Source organism: Aspergillus niger (assembly GCF_000002855.4).
Source record: "Aspergillus niger supercontig An14".
Taxonomy (NCBI): Eukaryota; Fungi; Ascomycota; class Eurotiomycetes; order Eurotiales; family Aspergillaceae; genus Aspergillus; species Aspergillus niger.
The window spans coordinates 452,937-467,379 of NT_166529.1; the positions used below are offsets into that span (position 1 = coordinate 452,937).

A 14,443-nucleotide genomic window follows, 5' to 3' on the forward strand; every position below is an offset into this window, starting at 1 on the left:
TGGGACTCGTGCGTGGTCAATGGGACATCAGTTGTGTTCGCAGATGACAATATTTCCAAAAACATGCTCTAGAACTAGAAAAGTTACGAAAGATACCCCACATAGACTAGACCAAAAGTTTCAAAAAATTTAACAATTATTCCAAATGAATTCCTATACGTCTATCGTAACAGTCAAAGCTCGTAAGCTCATTAGATCGTCAACGTCCCCGTCAACTGGGTATCAAGCACACTCTTCCCCACATAAACCGAATAATCACCCTTCTGCAATCCCCAAGCTTGGTTCACCACATCCCATGAACTGAGGTCCCGTCTCGTCAAATCAAACTGGACCTTCGTGTGTTTTCCCGGCTGGATAAGCTTCTTCTCGAAGCCACGGAGGACCTTCGCTGGACCACCAGGAATGCCCAGATAGAGCTGAGCGACTTCCGCCGCAGCGACAGAGCCAGTGTTCGAGACCGAGCAGGTAACCGTAGCCACTACATCCCAGAGGGCGGAAATACCGCCTTCCTCGATGGTAGAGTTGGGAGGTAGGTAGTCAGTGTTCACGCCGCTGTGGACGGAGATCTTGAGACCGGAGTAATCGAACGTGGAGTAGGTGAGACCATAGCCGAATTCGTAACGGGGAGTGATGTTCTTCTGCTCAAAGGCCTTGTAATCGATATAGACACCCTCAGTGAAGTTGTCTTGTGGGTAATACAGATCCATGGTTCCGGATGGGACGACCGGGTTCAGGAGGGCACCGTAGTCCGAGGCGTTCTTGGCGACGGTGTAGGGAAGACGGCCAGAGGGGGATTGTTTGCCGTACATGATCTCGACGAGGGCGCGACCACTGTCTTGACCGGGGAGATGGCCGTAGATGACGGCAGTGATGTTGGGGTTCTCGACCCAACGGTCGACGAGACGGATACCGGCGTTGTGGATGATCACCATGGTGTTGTTGCATTGGGAGGCGACATTCTCGACCAGAGTGTCAGAGTAGGGGTCGGCCACGTACGGACGGTCCCAACCTTCAGCTGCGGCTTCGTTGATGAAGACGAGACATGCGTCACTAGCGGGGTTCACGACTGGAGACTGAGAGGCAAAGTCCCAGGCGAGGAAGGTGTTGTCTTCGTAGGCTTGGCGTTGGAAGGCATCGAATGGCGCGTCGATGTAGGATGGAGTGCTGGAGCCGGAGCCACCCCCGGAGATCATGGTACCATTCAAGGCCACACCAGGGCCATTTTCGGAGGGGTTGGTGCTAGAAAGGAACAAGTATTTGAGGTGAGAGGGGTCCACGGCGGTGCCATTGGGGTAAGTTAGAGCGTTGTCGAGGCCCATGGTCCAGAGACTCCAGGACAGGTCATCCATGGTATTGCGTTGCGCGGCGATGGCATCATAACCGAAAAGTGACAGGATCTTGGGCTCCTTCAAAGGCAAGGCGTTGCCTGTGTTTTTGACAAGGACGTGGCCTTCGATAGCCCCCTGGAGAATAGTGGTCTTGGAGGCAGGGTCGCGAGCGTCAACTGGTACATGGGGTCCCAGGAGACTGATAGGCATGCCAAAGCCGGGGTCTTCTAGCTCTGCATACTTGTACCAGGCAGCGACGATGCGGGTTGCCATGTCATCGAGACGCGTGGACGAGAGCGATCCATTACGGACAGCCAACGATAGGTTGCCGTTCTCCCAGTAGACAGAGTCAGGCATGACCAGGTCAAGACCTGCCGCCGCACTGGCAATACCCGTGTGCTGGGCATTCCAGTCAGAGACGACGAAGCCTTGGAACCCTAGTTCACCCTTGAGCAGACCGTTCAAGGTCTTACTGTTTTGACATCCATAGCTGTTGTTGATGCGATTGTAGCTGCACATGACGGCACCCGCACCAGCTTTGACTGCATCGTGGAAGGGCCACAAGTAGAGCTCGTGGATAGTTTTATCATCAATGTTGGATGAGACGGACTGGTTATAGCTGTTATCCAGTAGTTGTGGAGTGTTGCGGTTCGTCTCCTGCTCGTTTCCAATGAAGTGCTTGACGCAGGCAATGACGGACTCCTGCAGACCACGGATAGTGTTCTGAACAAGGGAGCCAGAGAGGTAGGGGTCATTGCTGTATCCTTCCCAGTTGCGACCACCCCGGGCCATGCGGCCTAACGGGCCTACAACAGGTCCAAGAGCAACATTTGCTCCCTTGCGCTTAAACTCTGCACCCATATAATGAGCGTGTTCATAGGCGAGGTCACGGTTCCACGAAGCCCCAATATGGAGACCAGAGGCGTAAGCGTTGACCATGTCAGTTCCCCGTACACCGCTTGCTGCATCTTGGAGACACATTCCTGGGTATCCCAGTCGAGGAACACTGCCAGTCATTCCGGAACAGCCATTTGTCGTAGACGTATGACCATATGTGATGTTATTCTTCTCATCATCGGTCATCTGTGCCACGAGAGACTTGGCTTTAGTGAACTCCTCTTCCCAGTCTCCCAATCCGCTTGTTTCAGCTAATGACTGGGTTAGCTTTGATCGTGGCTCTCGGGGGTAGACTGACTTACGGGTGGGATAAACAGGCTCTGAGCGTCCATAGGACCAGAAGTGTTCTAGCTCAGCAACATCGACTGTTCGCTTTTGTACTACAGCGGCATCTGCCAGCTGCAATGCAGCCGCATAAAGAGTGAGTGACACCTTCATATTCTCAAACTCACTGCGGAAAATTTCTTTGACGGTGAACTGAAAGACATCCTAAGCGAATATCTGGGTCTTTATATACCCACGAGGCACTACCAAAACATCCCACTGTCCGCTCCAGAATCCCCCATGGGTCAACCCCATTCCTCCCGTATTCCGGCCAAGGCTTTGTAAATTCTCGGCAATGGTTGAGCATGATGACGGTGGCATGGACCGTACGAGAAACGTGAAGAATGAACGGCCTAGGGTTTCGGGTCAATCTCGGCATGATAGCCAATTAGACGCTGTACTGAGCGTGACATTCGTGGGGTTAGCTTGCATGGTGAACAAGTCGCGTGGCCGAAATCGGTTCCCTGTCGGCTCCACGAAGTCGGTGCTTGAGTATGGAGCGTTGAATTGCGGGGACTCCACACTCGGAATAAGCGAGACCTCCGCGTTCTGCACCCCAGAACGGGAAAACGTGACGAGGATGCCGGCAGAATTTCGGCAGATTGTACCACCATGTTGGATCATGCTGGGCTTGCAAGCACGCCAAGTGAAGCTAGCTGTGGTTAGGCCGTTTGTGCCATGGTCGTCTTAATCACTGTTGAACCTTATTTGCTTCTCACACCTGTCCAGAGCCATGTTATTCTCCACGGGGATGCGAAGAAGGGTGGGGAGACACGCATGCCACATGACATGACAAACGAATGACTAACTGTGGTCAACTAACTAACTATTCGGAGTATGTATCTTCCCTCGTGGGGGCCGACAGATGGGATTCGGGTTCGATTGGAGGTTTTCCGAGAGAAGAGTAAGTTAAGTGTCAAAAGGGAAAGCAAAGGAGGAAAAAAGATTCTTGTGTCCCGCTTCTCCCCGAACTTGCGGATCCCGTGGTCAGGATCAGGTGATTGTGAAAATGGCACAACAACCATAAGCTTCTTCTCTCTTTTTTTCCCTCTTCAGAAACTTGCGGAGAGGATAGTCTACGGCTGCTATTACGCTCTCTCATCCCCTCTAGTCCAGCACTCGGATTCCCACAAAGTCGGCTCCATAAGATTGAAATCCCTCGTCACCCCCCACATTTCCAACTACGACCTCGTTTAACCCTTCCTTCCAGCCACTAGTCAGTAGTCCTAAAGTCGATGTATCCCACCATCCCAATCCCGGACCGAACAGCTCGCTATGTCTTCCGCTCAGCGGCACTTCGATCCTCACCGGGTCCTCGCTGTTCACCGTCACGGTCAAGTTCCGAGAGTTGGATCCCCAACCCCAGGACGAGTCGAAGGCAATATCATTATTTATCCAGTCAATCTCCAGATACTTGCTCCCACTGGTAGTCGCGGAAATCGTTGCTTTGGCAGTGCCACTGGGGCTGATGTAGCCAACCTTTGAGCCAACCGGCTGACAATAACCGCTCCCACACGTAGTCAGCGTGGTAGACCCGGCAAGGGTAAAGTTTGTGCAAGGGTAGTACGTTCCATTGGGAGGTGTGACGTGAATGGCGTCAATGGGTATGGAAGTGTTGATGGTGATTGTGTTGGAGGACCCGGCGGTAAGAGGAATCTCGGCGGAGACTAGCGTGGACGATGCGGGGACCTGTGCGGATATCATACTCTGGTTGGCATTTGATCCGATGGTGATAGTTTCTGTTGAAGAAGCTGGCTGCGAGAAGTAGACGCTAATGATGTACTTGGCACTGGTTGTCACGGCGTAGATGTTTTGGAAAGTCGTCGTTTGTCTAAGACGTCAGAAGCATGCATGTTTGGAACAAGGACGAACATACCCAGAAGATACTCCGAAAACTCCTCGTGGATACACTCCGACAGCAGTCGTATTCTGTAGTTCGAGTAGCATCGTGCCATGGCCGGCTACTGTCGCCGTGTAGGAAGTAAGCACATCCCGTGCAGTAGTGCCGTCCCAAATGTTCTTCACCGTCCCTGCATGTTGGAGCCCAACATCCGGCAAATCCAGGGTCAGGTCCTTGCTTTCATTGTGCCAATTGATGACCGCAGCCACTGTCCGACCATTCGACAGCGGCCCACTCCATACCTCATAGCCCTCTTCGGTCCAGCGCCGGCGTAGACTCGCACTCTTCCCCAGTGCATCTTGATTGAATGCTATGACATCCTTCTGTTTCAGAACTGCTAGCGACGCGTCATTTATGGCAGTGAGCTCATCCTTTAAGGCAGCGCCAATTATCAACGGGCTCTTGAGAATGGCCCAGAGCGAAAAGTGCGTCTGCTCCTCTGGAAGAGAAAATATATTGTTCCCCACTTCAAGCATGTCAAGGTCCGGCCATTGGCCCGGGCCAGCAACATCTGTTTGTGGAGCTGCCTGGTTTATGATGCGGAAGATTGTCCGCCAGTCAGGTATGATGTCGTTCCCAATTCGCCAAGAATGACCGAGAGCAGGGGCCCAATTCGCGGGGAAGCTGATACCCCACTCGCAGATTTGGAATAGAATGGTTCGATTTTGCTGCAATAAAGCATGAGACATGTTGGCGAATCTGGGCTCTGGAGAGGTACTGGGCGCGTAATTGACGTTAGGGTAGCCAGTTGCGGCGTCGGAGTAACAATTGTCGTCTAGTAAGCCCATCAGAGAGTATCTCCAAGCGCGTTTCTATGAACATACATTTGAGAGAGTCCACATTCCACGAGGCAAATGTTCTGGCATCTTGTTCTTCGTGGTCTGCGGCGCGCGATTAGCAGTCCGCATTCACGTCTGTCCATGATGGTTGGCATACACAGGCTTCCTGTCTCATTCGGCGGACTTCCACATAACAGAATCCCGGAATCCTGATACACGCCGAATAGGAGACCTAGATCATGGAGGAAATCACCCATAGCCGGGAATCCTTGAGGGAACAGGGTGTCGTTCCACGTCAAGGATCCGTCAGGCAGCCGGTCTGCGACTGTCCAGCCGCAGTCCGTCGTGACATATCGATATCCGAGAGAGGACAAGCCTAAGTCAACCAATGCTTGTGCATTGGACTGAACGATAGTCTCGTTTGGGGAGCACGAGTAATGATTGTACGTGTTCCATCTGCGCGATTGTATCAGATTTGTATATGGACAAGGCATGCTCGGCCTACCCCATTTGTGGTGTCAATGCTAAGCCATCTTGCAGACGTGGCTGTAGGGATACGCTGGTTACTACACTGCTTAGTGCAGCATACAATATGAAGTGAAGCAGCATGATTTGCGACCCCGGCTGTCAGTACTGTAGGCGCTGAACCATGAGTTTGCGTCAAGTGCGGGGTGCGTCTGCAGACTATTTATACTCATGCATTTAACCGATGTCCCCGGCCTGAAGACTCGGACTTAATGTAGCTCTATTTAATTAACCGGGAACAGAACCTTGCATCGTCGGTTAACAGGTTTGAATAGTCCTGTTCGAATTTCAAATATCGCCGACTCTTCAATTGCTCTGAGATTCTTGTACTTGCCGATAATTATGCTTTGACCCCACGACCATCTGGCGAAGACAGGATATGTAAGCGAAGCTGTACTCCAGCTTTTATTCATAGTACACTAGTCCTCTGTTTGGATATCTTGGTTTGTGCTTTCTGTGCTTTCATCGGTGGTCGGCCATGAGAGATAAGCAGTGCTGGGCGCTCCGAAATCTAAAGTGTAATTAATGACAAATGAAAATTGAAACAAGTGAGATAATATGGCAGCATCGTTACATTAGACAGGAATGGGAGGTGATTTGATGTCGGAAGGGATTGAAGCAAGCCAGTACGACATCTAGCCACACAGGAGGTAATTCAGACAGGCACAGGCTCTTTCTTGGAAGCATATAAGATCCAGAATCAACCCTCAGGCAGGCAGGCACTACATGCCAAAAGTAGCTCTGCGTGCGTCTGGAGCTCATGCATAATAACAAATAGCCCACATAAGAAAGACTGAAGATATTTTGGTCTGGAGAGCTTCACGACGGTAACCGAGACATAAGTAAAGTTTACATTAAAACTAAGCAAGCACGAAGGAGTATCAGTACTTAGGCGATCATTGCCAGGCAAAAGGCAGGGATTAGCAGACACCTACATGAACCAACCAGAAGTGTACTCGAACAAGGTGTGGTTGTTTCACGAAATCTGTTTCTCGCCCTGGGCCAACTATTCCTTAAAATAGTCGACGAAGCATAACCCCCCATAATAGAGGAGAATATGTTTCGCTCTAATATACGTGTAATCGTTGAATAGTCAAACTGCGGAGTAGTTCCCGCCCGGGTCGGATCGGCAACTCCGCCATACAAAAGATGCCTCTTGCAGCTGTGACTTGTGCCAATAGTATTAGTTATGGTTTTATATAAGTATGTATCTAGATAAACTAGGCAGTAGGTTATTTTCTCGATTTAGGGAAATTTCCTGCCTATCATTCTCAGGTGTAGTAGATCGAACATCCCTGTTCTCCAATGTCATCTGATACAGTGGGATATAATATGATAGTATAGGATATTTTAACATTGACTCACTATCTATGCATTTGACATACTCAACACCAGAATTTGGAGGAGTAGTAAAAATGAGGTTTCGCCACTCCGAACGCCGTCGGACGGGGTTTGGTTATTTCACTAGCTGCATGACAAGGCACATCAACCACCTGGAAAGCAAACACCGTATGCCAATCAGTAATTCTCCAGGAACTTAAGCCCATCTGCATTTGAGGTCAGCACGGTACCAGCTTTGTGATTGGGTAGCTCCATGCGTGAATGTAGAAGCACGATGGAAAAGTCACACCGCAACTTCATACGCGAGCATTGCATTCCAAATCACACGATTTATGTGTCATACAGTCATGCAGCATAGCTGAAAATCTAGACTTCACTTGTCAAATTATTTCAACCAAGAAGGTTATATGATGTTGGCAGATCCTCATTTAACAGTCGCCCCAGATACGCGCCCTCATGGCTACCGAGTCCCTCAAGATCGCTCTTATTTATGAGCTTCGCGAGGCCTACAAGGCCCTCGGTTACTCAAATGCAGACTGCGACAGGTTCGAAGTCGGAGAAGCAGCCGAGCACATAGCTGCAGCTCTCAAAAATTTGGGGCATGAGGTTGTCCTTGTTCCAGACATCCATTCCCTGGTTAAGAGGCTAGCACATGGCGAGGGTAGTACATGGGACTTGGCATTCAATACCACGGAGGGCCTACATGGATTAGCTCGAGAAGGTCAAGTTCCCGCATTGTTGGAGGCCTACCAAATCCCGTTCACATTTTCGGATGCGGCCACGATGACATTGTGTTTGGACAAGGGCAGAACAAAGGTGGGTGTGCTTACAACCTTAGTCTAACATAGGCGTTCTTTCAAGTCATTACCAGCTAACATACACTTGCTAGATGGTTCTTGAGCACTTCAATGTTCCAACTGCTCCGTTTGCAGTGATCCACTTCGATCATACCGCTGAGAAGACGCAGGTTTCATTGGACGAGATCCTGTCTATGATTCGCATGTCTCGCCATTCCGAGACGCTGCTGAGTCAATATCCGTTGTTTGTGAAGCCTCTTGCTGAAGGCTCTTCCAAAGGAATTGGAGCAACCAACAAAATCAAGAGTATTGAATCCCTATGTGATGTCGTCAACTCTCTTCGAGATTCCAGCCCCTCATCGCTTGGGGTTCTCGTCGAGAAGTATCTTCCGGGTCGAGAATTCACTGTGGGCATCCTGGGAACGGGCGAGGATGCATGGGTGGTCGGTGTCGACGAGATATATGGTGCAGCAAAGAGTCGACGAATTCTAACCCCGAGTCAGTAGAGTTCACAACTGAAAAATCGAAGTCAGCCGACGATTGGGCTGGAGAGGCCGATGAGATCAAGATCGGATGGGATGACCAGGAAGCTGACCTTGCCTGTCAAACAGCTCTTCGGGCATGGACTGTCCTGCGCTGCCGTGATGGAGGAAGAATTGATATACGGATGGATCACTCTGGGTCGCCAGTCGCTCATGTCATGGAGGTAGGTGTATCGACTGAGATACGTACTTGTCCTTGGCTCACCAGATTCAGATCAATCCCCTAGCAGGTCTTCTCCCTCATTGGTCGCAGTTGCCCATGATCGCCGAACACAATAATGTCTCGTACAATGAGCTTATCGAATACATACTAAAGAGTGCTTTACAGAGGCGGAGGGGTCGGGTTCTGAACTGAAGGCATTTGCTGTTACAGGATAAGCTGGGTTCAGGACTGCGTAGGCGGAATCAGCAACAAGCCACTGTCGACAGAGAATTCCTCCGTCAATACTTTTTTCGCAAATGGCGAGCCAGTCTAATAACGTAATGAGCCATGCAAGCTGCCACTATACCTATTCGTGGCCTGGCCCAATGTAAGATTACCATACAGAAAGGGGAAGTCTCGTTGGGTGACTTGCCCCTATCTTTCAGCTTCAAGGCTTCGATGAAAGTCAGGACTATATTTGTCTCACTCAACTATCAGCCTAGACTTCTAGGAACAAATGTCTTCAGCCGTGACCATCAGCCTAATCCGTACATAGAAGGAATAATGTCTGCCCGTAGACACTAGGCAAATAGTAGGAAACCTTCTACCATGTCTCGGGAAGACTTTACTGACCAAGTGACCAACATCTCTTAGGACAACAAAATTCAGCTCTGCACGATCCTAACCTGTTCTTTCCATGCCAAGAGGCTTCTTCGGGTTAAGAGCTTCTATTGGAGGGTGTCATGGTGCATGCCACATCTGCAAGCTCCAGTTGGTAGTAACTATGATGTAAACTGCCACTTCACTAGAGCCAGTTGAACAGCTTGACAATCCACCTAGGTGCAGCGACTCTTTATGGTGGCAGACAGTCCAACCGCGATACGCGACTCGATAGCCTTTTCAGGTAGCTGAGGGCAGAGAAACAAAGATGGGGTGGGTGGTTCTATTCATTGTTAGTGTCGCCTGGCATCGATCACTCGAAGGCTTGAATGGAAGTATCAATCAGGTCCTTGTTATTGCCAGTAGCTCTAATCACTCAAAACAAGGAACGAGTCTATCGAACTATGGCTCTGTCGATCCCATCTCATCAGTGGGGATTTGTCCCACATCTTCAACGGTGCGGAAGGCCATCGGAAAGGGGGAGAGCCAGTCATTGCACCTCAATCACAGCCTCGCCGGTTGAATAAACGGTTAAATAGCTAACTAAGACAACAGTCTCACTTGCCGTTGGTTCCGAGGCTTCCCATTCCCAAGATGAGGCATTGTGGAGATCGCACCGCACCAATCCCTCAGTTCTATCCCATTGACACCCGAAGCCCCTCTTACCAGTCACATATTCTCCATCAACATGGCCTATATCACCCATATCAAGGCTGCAACATTCATGTATGTCTCACTGCTAACCCCTCCTACAGTCATCCCACATTCCCCGTAAGACACCCCTCTCAATCAATGACAAACTCATGGTGTCACCTCGGCCCGTCCGCCTCCCCCAGAATGAGACATGTCTGTATTAATGTGGGTCTCATATGCGCCGATCGATTTCCCTCGCCCATTGGAAGCGAATCCACTAATTGGATTTCCTGCAATCACCGTTGTCGTTTCTCCGATGTCTCGCCAGGGACACCCACATGGCCTCCAGCCACAGCCAATAATCTGGCCCTATAGACCCCGCCGTGTTAATTTTAGGTCACATAATTGCCATCGAGGGGGGACCCTGAAATTGAGTCTAAAGCAATCATATCCCGGCAGAAGATTCCATCGGACCAATCGCCCTTTCTGGGGGTGATGACAACATATTTGCTGTGCTGGGTAAGTAGGGACTGTTTGTGGGTTGAGACATTGTATATTGGCAGCTGCAAAGCAGCTGTTGCTAATTATGGTGCTGGTCGAGCGAGATGAAAGGTATAAAAGGCAGCTCGATGTCCTCGATAATCATTCCCTCATCATCACAACAAGTCTCTCACATCCTTCACATCCAATCAATTAACAAACCAACTCTTCTTCAATCTACATCAAACCATCCTTCAAGATGCAGCTCAAGAACCTGATCTTCGCCGCCGCTACTGCCGCCGCTCTCCCGGCCACCGACGCCGCCACCAACGAGCCCTTCGGTGTCATCTCCATCCACTCCGGCTCCGGTGTTCAGTATGCTCCTATCAACGCCGCCCTTGGCAGCATCTTCGCCGGCCTGAAGAGCCAGAACGCTAGCTGCTCCAACCCCCAGGACCAGACCGCCACCTTCTTCCTCGACGACGGTGCTCTCTACCTGTACGACCAGTCTGCGACTCCCCAGGAGCTCTACGTTGACCGCTCCGGCATGGGTATGTTTATCCTCCTTCCTAGCGTGCAGTAAACAAGTACTTTATGACTAACGTGGATATTTGTCATAGGCCAAGGCAAGATCGGATACACCACCGGCGCTCAGCCCGCCCCCAAGAACGGTGAACGCAAGGGCTGGTCCATCGACGCGAACAACCACCTGCAGTTCGGTGGAAAGGACCTGATTGCCTGCCCCAACAGCATCGAGGGTGCCTGGAGCATCTGGGCTGATGCTGGTGTTGCGAAGCCCGGCTACAACGAGGGCTGTGAGGGTATTGCTGCCCGTGTCGAGGTCAGCAAGAACCCCAACGTTTGCTCTTACACTTCCAACTAAGGCAGTACGGATGGATCCGCTGGATACTGCTTGACAAGATGCTTAGTTGGCTGGAAATCTTGAGTTCTGTTGTTTGTTTTGAGTTGTATTCATATAATATAGCGCCATATAGCGAAATCGTATCTATTTTTCTTCGCTGAAAGGTTTCTGAACGTGCTTTAGCTATCTTGAGTGATTTGTCAATAGTAAAAACTCTTCTGCATGAACATGCCTTGGCAGTCCCTGTCAAATAATCCATCCCCTCCCAAGACATCTTTTGTATCGACCGTAGTCCCTTCCGAACAAGCATTGGTATTTTTCTCAGAGATAGTAAATTACCCCTCATCTATCGAGATGAAGCTAAGATAATCTTGACATGAATACCACAGCGAATTGAAAGCTCGGATTCCTGTCCCTTCTCTGAGGATCTAATTCACCGCCGATACTCGTCAACGGCAGCTTGAGAACTATAGCTATGTTAACCACCGGTTGAATTATTCGACTCTCATATGGAAGTCGCGCTCGTGTTGTGATCCCTCGCGAGATAACTAGTAGTTAAAGAACCTCACGATCCGTCATTCGAGGCCATATTCCAAGTCAAGGACAGAGACTATCCTCAGGATTGTCTGTACATTGACAATGATCGACGGCAGTAGTCTGCTAGTGAGAGATATATATTGATAATCAGATAACACTAGTGCGGAGTGCGTCAAGAGGCGCAGCTGGATAGAACGGACCTGGAAAAATGTGCACATGCTGTTAGAAATAACACTAACGAAGCAACTAATAATTCAAAATCATCTTTCCACATTGTATCTCAATCCCGACTGCCAAGCTTGGTTTACTGCTTGTGGCTTCGGCCGCTAAGTAGCAATTTGAACAGGCTGCATGCTTAGGAACACTACAAACGTCTCGAAAGTCGTAAATTGAGGCATTAGCGATGATGGTTTCCACTAATCAATGAATGGCAAATAGACAAAAACCCATTGTGCCAGTGATGGTGAAGTTGGGCTGAGTCTCGATAAGATTACAAGGATGAAGACACGGGACACTCAGCCACCTGAGGCAGCGACATTCCATGACTTGAGGCATTAAGGGTCTTGTCAGATGACCATCAAATGACAGGACTGATTCTCGATCAGTAGCGGGACCGAGTGGCTTCAGGGCAACGTATGCTCTGCAAGATGAAACCGCAACAGGGAGCAAACAATCAGTCACCCTACGGTGCCTTCAAAATCCAACTATACCATTCTGGATGCTAACTGCATAGCCAGTTGCTTCTTAAGCGAATAATCCCACATCCCCGGATCCCCCGGAATTCATACAGCTCACCCTTTCCATCTACAGCCTAGTTGCACTGCGCTTTCTCGAAGGGTCGACGAATCCGCACTCGCGAAATCCCTAAATGGCAATTACACACATGAAACGCTCTTCGTCAGACTACTACCGAAGCCAAGGCAATGACCCGACAACTCCGACGATCCTCTCCCATCCGGGCCGATATACCCGACCAGTGTACAACATTCCAAGACTGTCACCAGCTCAGGACATTCGGATTAGAATCCAATAATATAGTGATGCCTGTGAGCACAGAAATCCAGTGGTATTCACAACAGACACCCTGTGTCTTGAACAGGCAGAACCCAATTTCCAGTCATGCGGTGGCAACTGGTCAAAGCCACAACCGCAAAATGAGCGAATCGGGATGAGAGCCAGTTCCCAACCCGACGGACGAACCAGGATGTTTCCAAGATTCGGAGTTTGCGGAAAATTTCTATTTCGGTAGTGGCAGTACAATCCCAACAACTTACTGTGTGTACTGGGATAATCACACTTTGACTGTGGTGAACAGTTACTGTGAACCAGTAAGGACAGCCAAGCCGCGCCACGCCACAGCCACAGGTACTAACTAACTAACAAGAAACAAGATGCAATAACCTCACCACAACATAAGCCAAGCCAGGCCATAATAATTCTACGATTACATGCAGGCTAGCAAAACAAACAATCAACCAAACCAAAAAAAAAGCAAACGTCATCAGGCAACACCATTCCCACTCCAACCGCACACTAGGTGCCCCGTTTTGGTCTTATTCTCTCCAGGTTCAAACTTGACCAAGGCCCTGCCCTGAATTGCGTGGACCCAAGAAATCGTATGTCCTCATAGTGGAGCCACGATGCCGTGTTCCGTCGAATACCGATGGCTCGACCATCCACTTTGCAATTTGCGACGCAATTTCATTCGCGGGTTGCCTCGTGGATCTCATTGCCACGGTGGCTAGGCACTTGTCCATAGGGTGCTATTCTTATCCGTTTCGAGGGGGAATCGATGGTAATTGCCCTGGTGATCCTTATTTGAGCCTCTGGGGTTATAAATACTTTGCTTTTCCTGCTCTATCCAGCCTTCTTCATTATCTCTAATCAATCATATCTACATCTACTACTTTTCTCCATACTTCGGTAGTCTTATCTACTTATCATACCACTACTACCAAACCTAAATCTACCACACTACATACATACATACAAAACCTTCCACACACACACACTACAATCCAACAACCACACAACACATACTCAAAATGAAATACGCTCTCTCTACCATCCTCCTCACCACCCTCCTCGCCACTCCCTCCCTCTCCACCCCGGCGCCCGACGTCGTCAGCGACGCCATCGGAGTCGCCCAAACAATCGTCTCTGGCGGTGAATCCGTGGCAACCAACATCGCCAACGACGCGACCTCCATCGCCTCAGACATCAGAACCGGCGGCGGCGCAGCCTACTCCTCCCTGACCTCCGACGCCGGGGACGTGGCCTCGAACGCCGAATCCTGGGGCACGTCCGTGGCGTCGAATGCGCGGTCTGATGCGTCGGCCGCGGCATCGGATATCAGATCTAAGGCGTCGGATGTCGCCTCAGAGATTACCTCGAAATGGGAGAGCGCGACGACCTTGACGGGGTCGAATGGCCAGCCGACGAGTACGGAGACGGTTAGTGGGAAGACGACGCTGACTGCTAGCACGGCGAGTGCGACGGGTACGAGTGCTAGTGGATCCAGTGCTAGTGCGACGAGTTCGACGAGTGAGGGCGCGGGCGTGGCTATGGCGACGCCCGGAGTTGGGTTGGGGCTGGGAGTTGCGGGTGTCGCGGGTGTTTTGGGGGTTATGGCTGCTTTGTAAGGGGAGTGAGTTGGTGATGATGGAAGTGGGGGAGATTGTTTGATGGGTAATGGA

General features: G+C 50.3%; 8 protein-coding genes across 8 annotated transcripts; 4 read left to right on the forward strand and 4 right to left on the reverse strand.

Moving 5' to 3' along the window:
• Nucleotides 1–191: 191 nt before the first annotated feature.
• An14g01770 (uncharacterized protein) lies at nt 192–2,663 on the reverse strand (the record flags this gene model as incomplete). Its single annotated transcript, XM_059744086.1, has 3 exons — nt 192–1,239; nt 1,339–2,476; nt 2,528–2,663. The coding sequence occupies 3 exons, from the start codon at nt 2,661–2,663 to the stop codon at nt 192–194; spliced, it is 2,322 nt and encodes a 773-aa protein (XP_059604607.1).
• Nucleotides 2,664–2,844: 181 nt separating this feature from the next.
• On the forward strand, nt 2,845–3,240 carry An14g01780 (hypothetical protein; the record flags this gene model as incomplete). The annotated part of the gene is made up of 1 exon (XM_059744087.1): nt 2,845–3,240. One exon carries the CDS (start codon nt 2,845–2,847, stop codon nt 3,238–3,240), a length of 396 nt encoding a protein of 131 aa, XP_059604608.1.
• A 416-nt stretch (nt 3,241–3,656) lies between these two features.
• On the reverse strand, nt 3,657–4,253 carry An14g01790 (hypothetical protein; the record flags this gene model as incomplete). Its single annotated transcript, XM_059744088.1, has 1 exon — nt 3,657–4,253. The coding sequence occupies one exon, from the start codon at nt 4,251–4,253 to the stop codon at nt 3,657–3,659; it is 597 nt and encodes a 198-aa protein (XP_059604609.1).
• A 135-nt stretch (nt 4,254–4,388) lies between these two features.
• An14g01800 (uncharacterized protein) lies at nt 4,389–5,837 on the reverse strand (the record flags this gene model as incomplete). Its single annotated transcript, XM_001400769.3, has 4 exons — nt 4,389–5,224; nt 5,274–5,330; nt 5,386–5,684; nt 5,734–5,837. 4 exons carry the CDS (start codon nt 5,835–5,837, stop codon nt 4,389–4,391), a joined length of 1,296 nt encoding a protein of 431 aa, XP_001400806.3.
• Nucleotides 5,838–7,550: 1,713 nt separating this feature from the next.
• Nucleotides 7,551–8,788, forward strand: An14g01810 (uncharacterized protein; the record flags this gene model as incomplete). The annotated part of the gene is made up of 4 exons (XM_059744089.1): nt 7,551–7,910; nt 8,062–8,389; nt 8,425–8,597; nt 8,642–8,788. 4 exons carry the CDS (start codon nt 7,551–7,553, stop codon nt 8,786–8,788), a joined length of 1,008 nt encoding a protein of 335 aa, XP_059604610.1.
• A 1,819-nt stretch (nt 8,789–10,607) lies between these two features.
• Nucleotides 10,608–11,231, forward strand: An14g01820 (uncharacterized protein; the record flags this gene model as incomplete). The annotated part of the gene is made up of 2 exons (XM_001400771.3): nt 10,608–10,899; nt 10,969–11,231. 2 exons carry the CDS (start codon nt 10,608–10,610, stop codon nt 11,229–11,231), a joined length of 555 nt encoding a protein of 184 aa, XP_001400808.1.
• A 663-nt stretch (nt 11,232–11,894) lies between these two features.
• On the reverse strand, nt 11,895–13,504 carry An14g01830 (hypothetical protein; the record flags this gene model as incomplete). Its single annotated transcript, XM_059744090.1, has 6 exons — nt 11,895–11,947; nt 12,194–12,438; nt 12,543–12,611; nt 12,676–12,741; nt 12,831–13,119; nt 13,327–13,504. The coding sequence occupies 6 exons, from the start codon at nt 13,502–13,504 to the stop codon at nt 11,895–11,897; spliced, it is 900 nt and encodes a 299-aa protein (XP_059604611.1).
• Nucleotides 13,505–13,792: 288 nt separating this feature from the next.
• An14g01840 (uncharacterized protein) lies at nt 13,793–14,389 on the forward strand (the record flags this gene model as incomplete). Its single annotated transcript, XM_059744091.1, has 1 exon — nt 13,793–14,389. The coding sequence occupies one exon, from the start codon at nt 13,793–13,795 to the stop codon at nt 14,387–14,389; it is 597 nt and encodes a 198-aa protein (XP_059604612.1).
• Nucleotides 14,390–14,443: the final 54 nt, after the last annotated feature.